General features: G+C 41.0%; 1 protein-coding gene and 1 long non-coding RNA gene across 5 annotated transcripts in view; one reads left to right on the forward strand and one right to left on the reverse strand.

Annotated features, from left to right (window-relative positions):
• Window positions 1-16,118, forward strand: part of STK4 (serine/threonine kinase 4) — a 95,493-nt gene that overhangs the window by 36,023 nt on the left and 43,352 nt on the right. For all 3 annotated transcript variants that reach the window (XR_013442067.1, XR_013442068.1, XM_078057245.1), the window contains exon 10: window positions 15,690-15,847. Coding sequence is in view for 1 of the 3 variants with exons in the window: in XM_078057245.1 (XP_077913371.1) it covers window positions 15,690-15,847 (158 nt within the window). In the remaining 2 variants the exon portion in view is untranslated. The remainder of the gene's footprint in view (window positions 1-15,689; window positions 15,848-16,118) is intronic.
• LOC118549979 (uncharacterized) lies at window positions 2,643-3,707 on the reverse strand. Of its 2 annotated transcripts, none has more exons than XR_004924330.2 (3): window positions 3,559-3,707; window positions 3,077-3,341; window positions 2,643-2,862 (listed from the first exon to the last, which is right to left on the reverse strand). It is a non-coding gene; the product is annotated as an uncharacterized LOC118549979 (long non-coding RNA). The 2 variants fall into 2 exon arrangements; XR_013442069.1 differs by having other exon boundaries at window positions 3,039-3,341.

Consider the following 16,118-nt stretch of genomic DNA (forward strand, 5'->3'; position numbering starts at 1 on the left):
AGAGAGAGAGAGAAGGAAAGATAGAGAGTACAAGCCAAGAGAAGAGGGAGAAGCAGGCTCCCGGCTGAGCAAGGAACCCGACGTGGGGCTCCATCCCAGGACCCTGGGATCATGACCTGAGCTGAAGGCAGATGCTTAACGACCAAGCCACCCAGGTGCCCCAGACACTGAATTTATTTCTGTGGATACATTTTTTGCTTCCTAGTTGTTTTGTTTTGTTTTTTAAGATTTTATTTATTGTTTGCGAGAGAGAGCGAGCGAGCGCACATGCAAGCATGAGCAGAGGAGAGGCAGAGGGAGAAGCAGACTCCCCACTGAGCAGTCAGTTAAGCTGAAGGCAGACGCTTAGCTGACTGAGCCACCCAGGTGCCCTGCTTCCTGGCAGTTTTAATTAGTTATTTTTAAATCCAGTTTTTCTTCTTCTGTAATGTTCTAATATTGTCTTACAAATGTTATTCCTTTATCTCTTTGAATATTATAAATGTCTTTATTTTAAGGTATTTTTAAAAATTAATTTTTTTGAGAGAGAGCACGTGTATGCACACCTGAGCAGGGTGGTGGGGCAGAGAGAGAATCCCAAGCAGGCTCCACGCTCAGCTCAGGGCAGATCCTGATGTGGGGCTCGATTCCACAACCTCGAGATCATGACCCAAGCTGAAACCAAGAGTCAGACACTTAACCGACTGAGCTGCCCAGGTGCCAGTAAGGTATTTTTTAGATCAATCTATTATCTTGAGTTTCTTGGGTCTAATTTCTGCTGTTTATTGTGTCTGCTATCTCATGCTATTAGATTCTTCTTACACTTTGTTTGTAGGCTTATCTTCAGTGGGAAGTATCTTCTTTGGAGGTCTCTTATGTTCCTTGAGTTGCGTAGGTATCCCTGTGGGGCTCTAAGGGCTATTTCATTCCAGTGGACTCTTAGATGATTTCTCATTTCTGTAGTGTGCTTGTGGAACAGCCAAGGGAATTACATTTCTAGAAGTTGACTCTTTCCACCCCTCACAGGGGCAGAAGCCATTCCTAAGTCATGTCCTTGAGCTTGTGGGTAGAGTTTGTCCTGGCTTCTATCTTTGTGCTGGGAATTGAATTCTAGCTTCCTTTTTATAGACGTGTCTCGGCTCCTGTCTTTATCCTGGTTCCTGTTCCCACATCAGGCTTAAAACTAGTCTCTATGGTTTGGTTTTCCCAGTGGGCCATTCACTTCAGTGCTGTGGGTTCCTTTGTTGCTTTTGCCATTTGCAGAGTTTCCTGTTCTAGTTTTGAGCACTACAATGTTTCTGTTTTGTTAAGCTTTGAACTTTTGTGTGTTGAGAGCAGGAGAGGGGCCTCTAGTGCTTCCTCTCATTCAATCATCTTGAGCTGTCTGTAGTGATGATATGTCTATTCTTTCTCTACCAGGGAAGACTCGATAGAGAGATTATTTGCTCAAGGTCACATGGCTAGTAAGTGCCAGTGCTGGTAATCTGAAGTCCAGAGTCTATGCTCCTTTCATTCTACTGAACTTCCAGTGTGTTTTGGAAGCCCACCCTTACATTAATGGGCATTAGATCTAATATAGAACTCATCAAAATTCATGATTCAGATGGGTGTTGGCTTCTGAGGAGATTCCAGAGATATCTTTTTCTTTTTTCTAGAACCAGTTGTATATTATATATAAATTATTTGTTTATTCTCAGGAGGATAGGTATTATAACTGTTAATAGTAATAATTAATGATTAGGCCCTTAATATATATCAGGCATTGTGCTTAATCCTTTGCAAGCATTTCACATATTAACCATTACTACCATGCTGTGTGGTAAATATAGCCACCTCCCATTTTATAGCAGCAGAAACAAAATTGCAAAGAGATTAAGTAACTTGCTGGTGATCACATAATGAGTAATAGAAGAGCTGAGGCTTGAAGCCAGATATGTTTGATTTCAAAGCTTATTATGTTATACTCCACTTCGGCAGAGCCTCTTTATTAAGTGGTCGAGGCTCGTGTTACAGATCATACGTTGGTGAGCCTCAGCCCACAGGAATGTACCCCTCCTTGCTGGTTGTCTGAATAACTAGCCGCTCTAGAAATTTCTCCAGGAGTTCCAGAAGCGAAGGACAGATGGCTCTCCAAGGGGGCCTAACTCTGATGATGGGCTTAATGGTGTGTTCTGTCTGAGGGCATATATTTTGGTTGTGTATATCTGAATCTACAGTGAAGAATCCAGTTGCAGCTGGAGGGAGGGGATCCGAGTGGGGTGAGATCCGGCTGTCTTACAAGAGACTTAAGGAACATCTGTAAGAACCGTGGAAAACCATGGCCTGTACTGCTTTGAAAACCTATGTCTGGATAAAATATCAGTTTGCGGATTTTGGAAGATTTCTTCTATTTGTGTACGTAGGTGTGTTTTTTTGGTAAGGGCTTTAGAAGCACTTTGCCCCAAAGATCTGAAGTGACAGGAGAGGTTCTAGGTTAGTGTTAGGATTGTTGTGCTTTCTCTGGACCAGCAGAGGTAGCTGTGTAACAGAGCATGGTTAGAATTGTGTCTACCTACCCTCCCCACCCCCAATCTGCATTCACAAATCCCCTTTCTGTTCTAGGCTTTATTCTCCATCAAGACTATCGTTTATTTATTTTAAAATCTATTTTAGGCAAGCACAGCAACACTAGGACAGTGTCTTTATTTTATTTAGGTAGGAAATTGAATACCTCATACTTGGCGAAGTCCAAATAAGACTGAAGTCTGCCAAAATGTCTCAAAATAGTTTAAACTTTTCCTCTCTCTTCCCGGATTTCTTGGTAGACCTTCCCCAGAACTGACGCTTTTTTTCTGCAGCACGGTACCGTGGATGTAGTTTTGCAACCATCATCAGCTAAAGTGGCTAACCAAGGAATTAAATAAAGTTTTAAAATAAAACTTAAAATTCTGGTGCAGAGCTCACTTGGGGAATGTTACTTACGTATCAAAGTAAATATTAATAATGGCAGCTTATAGTTTTGTTGCCTCTAATTTTCACCTAATTTGTTTCTACATTGACTACACAGAAGTCAATCTTACTTCTTTCTTTTGATCCTTAATATATTTTTCTTTCTTACCAAGACCTCCAGTACAGCGTTGAATAGTAGAGGTGGTGGTGGGCATTCTTATTTAGAAGGCTTGAGTCCGTCGCATCAATCCTTCCATCTTCTAGGGACGCCCAGGTGGCTCAGTCGGTAAGCGTCTGTCTTTGGCTCAGGTCATGATCCCAGGGTCCTGGGATCAAGTACCACATCGGGCTCCCTGCTCAGTGCGGAGCCTGCTTCTCCCTCTGCCTCTCTGCCCCTCCTCCTGCTTGTGCAGGTGCGCACTCGTGCGCTCTCTCTGTCAAAATAAATGAATAAAATCTTAAAAATTCTTTCCATCTTCCAGTGGTCCAAGTTCTGACTTAAGCCTTTCAAATTAGACTCTGTGAAAGGGAGTAAGTGAGTGATTTCTATTTAAAACATGCACACCATTAAGAAATTTCCAATTTTTATTTTAGAGCAATGGCCACATTAATCTCTTGGAAATAGAATTTTAAAGCGAGTGGCATACTTACGTTAGGACAACTCAGGAGCACAGTTTGGGTATATTCCTGGGATAGTGTTATGCGGTGAAAATGCGGCATATTTGTAGTTTGCCAGAAATTCCTAAGTCTCATGAAGGCCTCTGTTGTTGCCGTAAGTTTCCTCATGTCCAAACCAAAGCCCAGGCTCTTGTTGAAATGATTTTATTTCAACACCATCCATCAGATACTAATTTTGGAGCTGCAGAAGATGGAAATTCTTGACTCAAAGCCTATTTTCTTGACACCTGCAGTTGTTTGGAGGGGATTGTTAAAGCATTGCCTCCCTTGTGTGTTCCCTATCTCATTCTCCCTGACTCCGGTGATAGCATTTTGCAAGGATGGTATATAGGACATCAAGTACTGCAGGTATTTTAGCACTTCTTTTACCACAGTAGCCTTACTGTCCAGTTTCTGATCCGCTCAGGATGTTTAAAACTATTGTCGGAGAATATTAAGTGTCCGTGTGTGTCTTTGCCACTCATAGCAGTGTCTGAGAGTTTTGCATGCATTGGTATAGTTACACATATCAAAGCTAAAGCTGAAAACATTTTGTTTTGTTAGAAATGTATCTCTTAGTAAGGGTAGGAGAGAGAAAAAGGGATCGTGGAAAGAACATTAATTTTTGGAGTCAGTCTTGGCTTTGAAACTTGCTCAGCATCTTATAATAAACTTCGTTCCACCTTGGCAAGTTACTTCCTTTTCTTTGAGCCTCAGTTTGCTAGTTTGAAAAAATGGGGCATAAAAGTTCCCACTTTGTAGTGCTGTTAAGATGATAAGAGATAATATATGTAAAATACTGAGCCTGTAAATGCTTAAAAGTGGTAAGTAACATAAGTTCATGAGTCTTTTAATGAACCACAGTGGCTTTTTAATTGGACCTAAACATTCCTTCAACCAAGGCTGCTTTTCTCATCCTAATTCCTTTTCTCCTGCTAGGTATTTTTTTTATGTTTTCATTCTTAGTATTAACTGTGTTTTGTAAGTGCCACTGCTTTGCCTTTGCAACTGGCATGAAAATGGTCGAGCTGGGACGGCTGGGGGAGCTCCGTCGGTTAAGCATCTGCCTTTGGCTTGGGGCATGATCATGGAGTCCTGGGATCGAGTCCTGCATTGGGCTTCTTGCTCAGCGGGGAGCCTGCTTCTCCCTCTGGCTGCCGCCCCCCCCGCCCCCGGCCGTTTGTGCGTGCCCTCTCTCTCTCTTAGACAAATAAATAAATAAAATCTTTAAAAAAATAAAAGAAAAAGAAAATGGTCAAACTAAAGGAAGGTTACCTGTCAGTTTCAGTAATGTTTTAAAAATGTGCTATGATGAGAGAGAGTGGCTCTGTGTGTGTGTGTGTGTGTGTGTGTGTGTGTGTGTGTGTGTTTCACATTCCTTGGCAATAAGATATAGGTGTTTTGAGAATCTGTTAAATAGCTCAGCATACAAGATGACAGATTTTAAAGAAGGCCTGGCTTTGGATCCACCTGAGCCTGCCTTTGTTAAGTTTCAGACTGTTATCTTAATACTGTGGCATTTATTACTGACTGGATTTTTTTCTCTCCCCGAAAGATAATCGCTGTGGTTCACTGTGCATTTATCAGAAGCTTTCTGCTTGGTGGGATTTACAGTAGAAGAGCAGGCTCTTGGTCCTTAGACTTTTCTCACAATTGCACACATAATTCAAGGTCATCCTGCTAGAGTGGAGACTAAATCCTAATTGTTTGTGCAGTTTTTCTAATTGTGTCCAGATGTTGGGCTCAATTTTATCTTTGGAAACCATTAACATTCTTGATTCTTTTGGGATGAGCCAAAAAGCACAGACACGTGGTGCCTGAAAATTCATTTGGAAACACCCTGCCAGACCACATATTAGGATATGAAAGTACCAGATCTCAGTGTGACTTGGGTGAAGGGCTCAAGGCCTATATTTTTGGGAAGATAAGGTGCTCCGTTATAGGTAAATTGGTAAAAGGAGAGCCAAGAACAGCTTGGGGGAAATGTATTTTCCAAGAGAGAGCAGTACCATGAAAATAATGAAGAACAAGGGAAAATGAGTCCTAAAAGATATGCTTTGGCTCTTTTGCTAAAGAGGCAGATAAATCAGTTGTGACTGGTTAGGGGAATATATTTCTCTGGTGCTCTAAGCTGTTCTGACCTGCCTATTCTTTTCAGCAAAGGAATGGAGATGCATTTTGATCAACTTAAAATGGCTCTATATAGAAAAAGTAGATGATTCTCTTAAGTGTTTATGCTGTAAAAAATACCAGTTTGGAGGGGCGCCTAGGTGGGTCAGTCATTAAGCATCTGCCTTCAGCTCAGGTCATGATCCCAGGGTCCTGGGATCGAGCCCCGCATCGGGCTCCCTGCTCTGCGGGAAGCCTGCTTCTCCCTCTCCCACTCCCCCTGCTTGTGTTCCCTCTCTCGCTGTGTCTCTCTGTCAAATAAATAAAATAAATAAATTAATTTAAAAAAATCAAGTTGGAATCAGTATTTGTTAACAATAAGTATCTAATGCCAAACAAAAAGTATTTATTAGGTAGTCACTTGTGTCATTACTGTGTAGTGTACAAAAACCAAATGAGGCATTTGCTGCTGACCAGGAATTTATAGGTTTAAAGGGGAAGATGACATTTGTCATTATCATTATCTAGTATTTATGGAGAACCTGCTGTACCGTAACTGTTCATTGTAATTTCTTGTATGTCTGGGACATTACCGTGGATACTTCAGATAGTGGTATTTGATGATGACATAACTTAGTTGGGAATATAGGACCTCTATATATGAAGGTAGAATAATACTAGGCCAAATGCTGGGTAAGTGGTACAGACAAATATTAAAGGTTTTGTGAGAAGGAAAGCAAGGACTTAGATGTGCAGAAAGGCTGGGGGAGGCTATTTTAGCAGGTGCAAAGTCAGAAACGTAAACATATATATTGAATATTCAATTCGGCTGAAGTGGGTTTTGACCGGATATTGCAGGACCTTGAATGCCACACTAAGTTTGAACTTGATTCTGTTGGTCATAGGGTAGTATAAAGACATTTTGATCAGAAAGGTGATAGAACAAGGTGGTTTTTTAGGACAGCCAGTGGGATGATGTGGAGTTTGAAAAGGCAGGAAAAGGGAAGACCAGTTCGGAAGTGTTTGCAATAACCGAGGTATGGATCATTTTCACTTGTCAGCCTTCTGTATCTTTTTGGATGTGCTACCTCGATTGCTCTACTTAGTAACCCTTTGAAATTTGGGTTTAGATCTTTGAATAGATACGTGGCAGCTCACCAGAGTTAAAGAAGTAAGTACCACCACCCAGAGGTCACGTCAGTTTACATAGAGGCAGTTGCCAAAATTGGTTAACTGGAAGAGTTATTCTAGTTGGCCTCCAGGGAATCCTATAACTTATGATTCCCAGCAGTTCTTAGTGGCTTCAAAGAACATTCAAAGGAATATTTATGACCAGACATAGAAACTTGGATACAAACTTGTGTAATGAAATGAATTACAATGTGGAAAGCACTTAGGTGCCCAGCAACAAAAACAAAAACAAAAACCACACAAGAAACAAAGTCTAATAAAGGTTAGATTAAAAATCAGAACAAACAACCCTCTGATAAGGCATATTGTTCCAAGACAGAAGAAAACATTTGAGGGATTCGTCAAGTTTTTTCTTGCAAATATTCATATATGAAACAGAAGAAAATACAGGCTCTGTCTATTCTTTAAGGTAGAAAAGAGTTCTTATTGTGGAAATTAAGGACAGAGTAGTGACCATTATGGTTTACTTAGTGACAGTCTTATAAAAATGAACGTAAACATGAAAGGGCATAAAGTTGAACATCCAGCAGGTGGTCACTCTGAAGGAAAAGATGGGCTTCAGTTTTTGGTCAAGCTCTTTCTCAGTTACGACTACCCTGGCATTATGTCATAGATCATATGAATCCAGAAACCAAAGTAGATTGTAGAGGAAAGCAGTCCTTCTTTTTTTAAAATTGAGTTATTGATCTGTAACTCACATACCATGTAATTGACTCATTTAAAGTATACAATTCAATGGATTTTAGTATGTTTACAGAGTTGTGCAACAATCACCACAATCTAATTTTTAATTGAGATATAATTCACAAAAAGAGCTACGATTCACCTATCATAAAATTCACCATTTTAATGTAATACAATTCTGTGGGGTTTTAGTGTATTAACAAGGTTGTGCAGCCATAGCCTCTGTTGAATTCCAGACATTTTCTTTATACCCCCCAAAAACCCATAGTCCTGTTAGCAGTCACTTCTTGTTACCCCCCCTGCCCCTCTCCCCAGGCAACCATTTGTCTGCTTTCGGTATGGAATTTACCCCTTCTGGAATCATACAAAATGTGGCCTTTGTGTTTGGCTTCTTGCACTTAATGTTTTCAAGGTTTATCCATATTGTGGCATCTGTCAGTACTTTATTCCTTTTTTGGCTGAATAATTCCATTGTATGGATAGTACCCTGTTTTGTTGACACTAATTTTAGAGAATTCTGGTTGCCACCAGAAGAAACTCCATATCCATTAGCAGTGACTTGCCATCCCGCTCACTCACCCCACAGGCCTAGGAGACTTCTAATCTACTTTCTGTCTCTACAGATTTGCCTGTTCTGAACATTTCATGTAGAGTCATAGGATATGTGGTTTTTCGTGACTGGCTCTTTTCACTTAGCATAATACTTTTAGGGTTCATCTGTGTTGTAGCACATGTGAGTACTTCATTCCTTTTCATTGTGGAATAATATTCCATTGTGTGGCTATACCATATTTTATTTATCCATTCTTCAGCTGATGGACATTGGGTTGTTGGTCCTTCTGTTTTTATTTATTTATTTAATTAATTAATTTATTTATTTATTAAAGATTTTATTGATTTATTTGACAGAGAGAGACACAGCGAGAGAGGGAACACAAGCAGGGGGAGTGGGAGAGGGAGAAGCAGGCTTCCCGCCGAGCAGGGAGCCCGATGCGGGGCTCGATCCCAGGACCCTGGGATCATGACCCGAGCCGAAGGGAGACGCTTAATGACTGAGCCACCCAGGTGCCCCGGTCCTTCTGTTTTTATGTAGCATTTTTCAAAGAAAAGTGAGTATGGGATACAGTTGCTCATGACTTCACCCCCGGTCTGTGAGCTTAGACAGATTTCCATTGAGTTTGCCGTATGCTGCTTGCAAAGAAAAATGGGTCAGTCATAGTACAGGAATTCATGCATTTCCTGTGTCAGATAAAAGAACCAGAGCAGGAGATGGCTGTTTGGGAAGTTTGACTTTTCTGCTCAGTCCATTCTCCCTATGGCTACAGGTTTCTGACATTATCATTCAGCTGAACGTCTTCATTTCCTGGGATACATCTGAAAAAATACCCTAGCTCACACTGAAACAAAAAGCCCACCAGCCAGCTGAAGCCCTGGGGACAGCATTGCCTTTAATCAGCTTGGACTGATTCTTTTATGCTTTTCAGTACTGACAAGCTGTTGTCCAGCACACTTGATCATCTAGCTCAGGAGTGCTAAAAGAAAAGTTCAAAGATAAGGTTTCTGGGAAAATTCCATTCCCCCACTCTTTCTACACTCAACTTAGTGGCAGTTCTGACATGTCAAGAGTTTTCATTTTAGGGGCATCTGGGTGGTTTAGTCGTTAAGCGGCTGCCTTCGGCTCAGGTCATGATCCCAGAGTCCTGGGATCAAGCCCCGCATCGGGCTCCCTGCTCGGCAGGAAGCCTGCTTCTTCCTCTCCCGCTCCCCCTGCTTGTGTTCCTGCTCTCGCTGTCTCTGTCTCTGTCAAATAAATAAATAAAATCTTAAAAAAAGTTTTCATTTTGATTTCAGAGAATTTGCAGTATGAGGTGTAGCTCCCGAGACTTAGAATCTGATGATCAGGGTTCACATCCTGTCCTTGTTGGTAACTGGCTGCATAATCTTAGGCAGATTTCTCATCTGTTAGGTGGAAATAATAACACCTCTAAAGGTTTGAGGATTAAGTGAAATGCTACATCGCCTAGTACTTGGGTGCCTAATAAGAGCACCCTCCCTCCTTCATTTACATGGTGTTCATGAAGTTTGGATGGGAACATCATGTGAAAGTACCTAGTAAAAAGTCTGAAACTTAGAAGGTATTCAGTAAACCTTAGTTGAATTTGAACCTGCGTTCTCAAAGAATAGAAATCTTTTTGTAGATACAAAGTTGTGTGGGGTGGGGGGGGGAGAGATACCGTCTCAGTTAGTTTCTGCTGTATAACAGACCACTTCAAACCTAGTGGTCTTGCCGTGCAGCATTGGTGCTAGAGTGATGAACACAGCTGCCTTCCCAAGCTTGGGGCCAGCTGCCGGATGGCGGCGGGGGCTGGCCGACGCATGAAGACCTCAACTAAGAGAGTCTGTTGACTAGGGCCTCACGCCCCATGCTATTTTGCCATCCAGCAGGCACACTCAGATTTATTCACATGGTAGTAGGATGGGCAAGCACTTCTCAAGTCCCTGCGTGTAAGGCTTTTGCTATTGTTTCAGTGAACAAAGTCAGTCACATGGCCAGGCCCAGAGTCCTTTGTGGGAGGGCACTAATCATGGGCGAGGTTACCAAGGATACTGGGCAGAAACCGTCATGGCCATTTTTTGCAAACATTCTATCTGAGATATTAATTATTACAGTAATGCATATATGGTTATTGAGAATTATCAGTCTATAAAACCAGAGTGAGAACAGGTGCTATAACTTAATTACAGAGTTATTAAGAAAATGTTGGTCACAGCAGGAGCACTGACTGCTGCATATGAACTTAATCCAAGAAGCACTCTTAACACATAAAGAAAGAATATCGTGATGCAGGCAGTTAATTTCTGGAATCACTAAATACAGGAATCACAAATACACCTATTTTTTTTTTTTTTGAATGCATTCTGATTCCTGCCAGTTGAGTTGGCTTCCCCTACTAGTTGATTCATTCATGTCTTCAGCTTTAGTTATATAAAACATTTTTATAACCAGCATCTCCAGGTGATATCTTTATTACAATTTGGGCCAAGAAAAATTTGGTCACCTCTTCCATCTGTTTTAAGAAAGACTTCTCTGCTCCTGCCTTCCCTCCAAAATAATCCCACTAACAACAACAACAAAACTCAGAGTCAGAGACAGTCTTGTCACAAGTATCTTGTTAAGTCCTAACTGTTTTGTGCTTTGGTCTGGTCTTTGGTTTATGCCCACACACATCTCAGTTGTGCCATATTTTATTTATTTATTAAAGGTTTTATTTACTTATTCGAAAGCGATAAGGAGCACGTATGAGCAAGGGGAGGAGCAGAGGGAGAGGGACAAGCAGACTCTGTGCTGAGCACGGAAGCCCAACATGGGGCTCGACATGGGGCTTGAACCCAGGACCCTGAGATCATGACCTGAGCTGAAACAAAGAGTGAGACACTCAACTGACTGAGCCACCCAGGCGCCCCTGTGGCATATTTTAGATTAGAGGTCATCAAGTGTCACGATCCCTATGGAGATAAGAACTATTTTTCAGTGCTTATTGGTAACTCAGCATAAACTACTGCCAATTCATAGAATTACGAAATTTTCAGAGCTGCAAAGGGACATAGGAAGTAATGGTCCAGTGGCCTCTTTTTGTAGCTCAGAACCTATGGTTTTCCCAGGACCTTATAGTCAGACCAAAATTAGATCTTTGAACCCCAGGATAGGGATTTTTTTAGTGCTGTCTCCAAAGTCAACTTTAGCTTTTTTGTAATCTGATACATGTGAGCATTTAATCATTTGACTATAATTACATTTTGTATACATGTGTGAATTTTACTTCCAGCTCATGTCTGAATGTGCGATTAGATCAAAACTCTCTTATTACAAAATTCTGTCTAGTTTTTGGAGCTTTGGTCTCTAATAAGTATCAGGTATAATCAAGTCCCTGGTATTAATATCAAAAGATGAAAGCAAAGATGTTTTAGATAGTTTCTTACTTCTGGCCCTTAGCTGTTGAAAGAGACAAATAATGGTGATTTACCTTCAAAAATATTAGAAAGTTTCAACTGACCTGGGAAGGGCTGTCATCATCAAATAAGAGAAAAAACTCAAATATAAAGAAAGCAAGTGTTTCATTTTCTCATCTGAACAGTGATAGAAATTAGACAAATGATTATACTCTTGTTTAACAAACATTCCTTTGATTTTTATGATACGGTTTAGAATTAAGCCACAGAAAGGTTATCTTTAATGTTTCATCCCTGGTTTAGAGACTTGGATTTCCAAGATCCACCTATATTGCAACTGAAAGGAACAAATGAAGCATCACAGAAATATAGAGTACCAATTATACAATTTTTATTGTTGGATATGATGCTTTAAAAAAATAAAGTCTTTGTGGTTTTTGTAACAATTCCACAGAGCATATTTTAAATTACCTGTTATTTTATCCAGAGTTGCCATTTTTATTGATGAACTCGTTTCAGTCATTTCTCTGCATATTTAAAGATGAATGGGTGAACAAGTATGAAATGACAGAAGTAATGAGAGGTTGGTGTGTGGTATATGCAGCTTACTCTCAAACATTGTGTATTTTCTAAGAGGATGTTCTCCTTTGTTCCGATAATACAGTTGTCAAGTGGTATAATCTCTTGACAATAGCCTTCTCTCCCATACCCCTTCACTGTTTGTTACTCTGAGCTCATAGGTTCTTTTTATTCAGTGAGATCTTTTTGTTGCTGAAAGTGTCCCGGAATTTACCAGTGGGAGCCCCTACGGTGGCTCCTATTTCCTGTTCATATGTACCCATTAGTTTTTGAGAAATTGCTTGCTTTTTATGGCACAACAGATGTTCCAGGCCCACTGGGTACTTTTCCTGCCCTAGACCTGGAGTCAGCTATTTTCCTTAAGAAGCCTTAGTTCCTTTGAGTGGGAAATGGTATTTCAAACCAAGATCTGAGTACCAGCTGTGCTCATTGATAATGGGGTAGTATTGCTTTAAGGCTCTTTAATGAAAGATGCTTGGAATTTTTTTTTTAAATTATGAGCTCATGTTCATACCTCCAGTTCAAATACAACACACCCAGATTCTTCGTACCTTCCCCGTTTCATACTTTGATGTTCAGCTATTGCCCACGTCCCCTTTGTAGAGCTTGTACTGTTTTGCCCACCGATTCGGCAACGGGTGAGTGTGCCTGTGTCCCCACGGTCTTACCAACAGGTAGCGTGTTGTCCAGCTTTTGCATTTTTGCCCTTTTGAAATGTAAGAAATCACATCTCTAAATAGTTTTGATTTGAGTTTCTCTTACTGTGTGTGAACCTAAGCATTTTTTTTTCATGTTTAAGGACTAATTGGAGATCTTTGTGTGTATACAGTTGAACAACATGGGTTTGAACTCTGTGGGTCCACTTATATGCAGATTTTTCCGGTAAATACAGCATAGTACTATAAATGTATTTTCTTTTCCTTAGGACTTTCTTTTTCTTTTCTCTAGCTTCCTTTATTATAAGTATACAGTAGGGACGCCTGGGTGGCTTAGTCGTTAAGCGTCTGCCTTCGGCTCGGGTCATGGTCCCAGGGTCCTGGGATCGAGCCCCACGTCGGGCTCCCTGCTCAGCAGGAAGCCAGCTTCTCCCTCTCCCACTCCCCCTGCTTGTGTTCCCTCTCTCGCTGTGTCTCTGTCAAATAAATAAATAAAATCTTAAAAAAAAAAAAAAGAATACAGTATATAATACTTCCAACATACAAAATGTATGTTCGACTGTGTATATTATCAGTAAGGCTTCAGTCAACAGTAGGCTCCTAATAGTTAAGTTTTGGGGGAGTCAGAAATTTTATGTGATTTTCAACTGCATGGGGGTCGGTGCCTTTGTTCAAGGGTCAACTATACTATCCTTTCAAGTCTTCAGCCCATTTTTCTACCTTTTTTTGGTCATCTTTTGGTAGATTTAGGAATATTGTGTGTGTGTGCGTGTGTTTGTGTGTAGGAGCTTATCTGCCTAAAACCAAGAACTCTCGAGAAATTTTAAAGAATTTTCTTTAAAAAAATTTAAGGTACTTGTTGCAAATATTTTCATCCAGTTCACCATTTGTCTTTTGTCTTGGCTTATATGTGTGCTTACTAATTTTTAAAAATGTATGGTGTTTTTTTCACACAAAAGGCTTTTATTTATCCATTTTTCATTGCATCTGGGTTTCTGTCATAGTCAGAAACCACACCCAGGTTTCAAGTGCATCCACACAAGTTTTCTTGTAGTATTTATGGTTCCTGTTCTTACAGTCAGAGCTCTTACCCATGTGGAGTTTTCCTGGTTTAAGGTGTGAGGTGTGATCGGATCCAATTCAGTCTTTTTCTAAGTAACTAGCTGTTTGGAAAGCCATGTGGGCTCTCTGTTTTGTTTCAGGACTTTCTGTTCCATTCAGCTGGTTGGCCCGTCTAGCGGGAGATTCCGTACGAAAGAGCATGGTCTGCTGTCTGCAGCGGCAGTCGGTACCATTGCCAGCATTGTGTGCTTCCAGGAGGCTCGCTAAACACTCTCGCTGTATGTGTAGGACTGTGTGTAGGCTTGCTGCAGGGTTGGTTGTGGGCCCAGAGGAGGGGACTGAACAAAAGGACTGGTCAGCAAACCCAAAACACCTCTACTTGGACAAGTTTTATTTTGGTGTGGCTCCTTCAGAACTAGATATGAAATAATACCTTAAACTTAACTTAAAATTAAATAAAATAAGCGTGAAAAGCACTTAATATTGCACCTAGAACAAACAAAACAACACACATTCAGCATATAATCATTGACTGGTCTTAGTAAACACTGTTTTTCATCACTAATAAGTGAGAAGGCAACAGTGAAGTAGGCTTTTGGCAGCATCTGGAAGTGGACAAATCTGGGATTGGCTGCCCTTGAACTTGGCAGTGGTTAAAGTGAGATGACAAACGTCTGAGAGGCAGTCAGGGTGCTGGCTTGAAGCTGGACCAGGCAGACATCAGGAGATAAGAATGCTGGAACAAGGATGTCTGCAGGATGGAACAAGGATGCTGGTCTTTATCTTCTAGACCCCTCCCCATCCACTTCTTAGGGCTCTGCACCTGCTGGTCTCTTTTCCTGGTTACTGGGGAAAAGGGCAGTATAAACCCACATGTTCATGGAAAGCCCTGGAAAAAACTTCCATACTTCTCAGTATCATAATACTAATCAGAAGCAGAACTTCTGTGAAGTAGGTACATTCAGCTAGCTAGGGTGTTAAGGCATGCCAGGTAAAATTATTCTTTTCACCACCAGTTCCCAAATAGTAACTGCTGTATTCTGCTCCATTTGCCAACTGCTGCTAATAACTGCTAATTCTTTCCTCAGGGATTTTTGGGGCCCAACCTAAGCACCCCCTACCAGTCTTCCCTGACCACCCTGGCTTGCAAGATCTCTCAAGAGTGAGATCTTGAGATCTACTATGAGAGACAAATCCTGTTAACATTTTGGTATATTTTCCTCCACTCTTTTTTTTCTCCTATGTATATGATTTTACAGAGTTGAGATCATACTCTCTATATAATATTGTATCCTATCTTCAACTTCTAGCTTTATTGTAAGCCATTTGTAAATAGGGTTTTAAAAGTTACATAATATTTCCTGGAGTGGATGGAGTATGATTTGCGTTTTCATGCATATTTTTCTTATTAGTCCGATTGGATCATGAGAATATCAAGGGGAAGTCACTCTACTGTATTATCCCCCTTCCCTACTCCATTAGCTATAGAAAATGTTGTATACATAGATGATAAGTCAATATCTTTGCTCGCTTCTCTGTTTTCAGTCTAAATATCATGGGAACTTTTTGCTATAGGAGACCCACAAAGTACTATCTGCAGCTTACTCAGAGTTGTTACCTCACCCAAATCTCTCCACCCAGAAAAAGGGGGCTCTGGGGAAATATTTGCATGTATTTTAGGGGGCCCATAAATCCTCTGAAATTCTACGAGAAGCATTTGGAGTGAGCATTTGTGCATTTTCCTGTGGTTTTCACTAGATTCTCGTAGGAGCCCTTATTTAACAAAAAGCCACTGACACAGAGGCTGAAGCCCTTCTGGAGATAGATGTGTTTATTAAACTTCTCTGAAATCGAAGATACCATTTTTCACCTTTTATTGTTCTTGGCTTTCAGGAAGGGAAGAAACCATGCAGCCTGCCAAACCATCTTTCCTTGAATACTTTGAACAAAAAGAAAAGGAAAATCAGATCAACAGCTTCGGCCAGAGTGTACCTGGTCCCCTGAGGAGCTCCTCAGATTGGAAAGTGCCGCAGGATGGAGACTATGAGTTTGTAAGTAGTGCTGGAAGTAGACGGTTGTGTCTGCTGGGGAGGGTTACTTGCCATAGCACACACCCACTTCTGGCACTTCACCGAAAGTGCCAGAGCATTTTCCTAGGCAGTGCAAGCCCCTGGCCATACCGGCAGCAGCCGCCGGGCTGAGGGCCTCGTGAGTTTGAGATGACACTTTGACTGACATTTGAGCAGTTCTGGGGCTCCTGATTAGTGGCATCTTCTTTGCTTTAAAAATCCTTTATTCACTTGCCATTTTTCTTTTTGTCGA

This window comes from Halichoerus grypus, chromosome 10 (genome assembly GCF_964656455.1).
Source record: "Halichoerus grypus chromosome 10, mHalGry1.hap1.1, whole genome shotgun sequence".
In the NCBI taxonomy this organism is placed as follows: Eukaryota; Metazoa; Chordata; class Mammalia; order Carnivora; family Phocidae; genus Halichoerus; species Halichoerus grypus.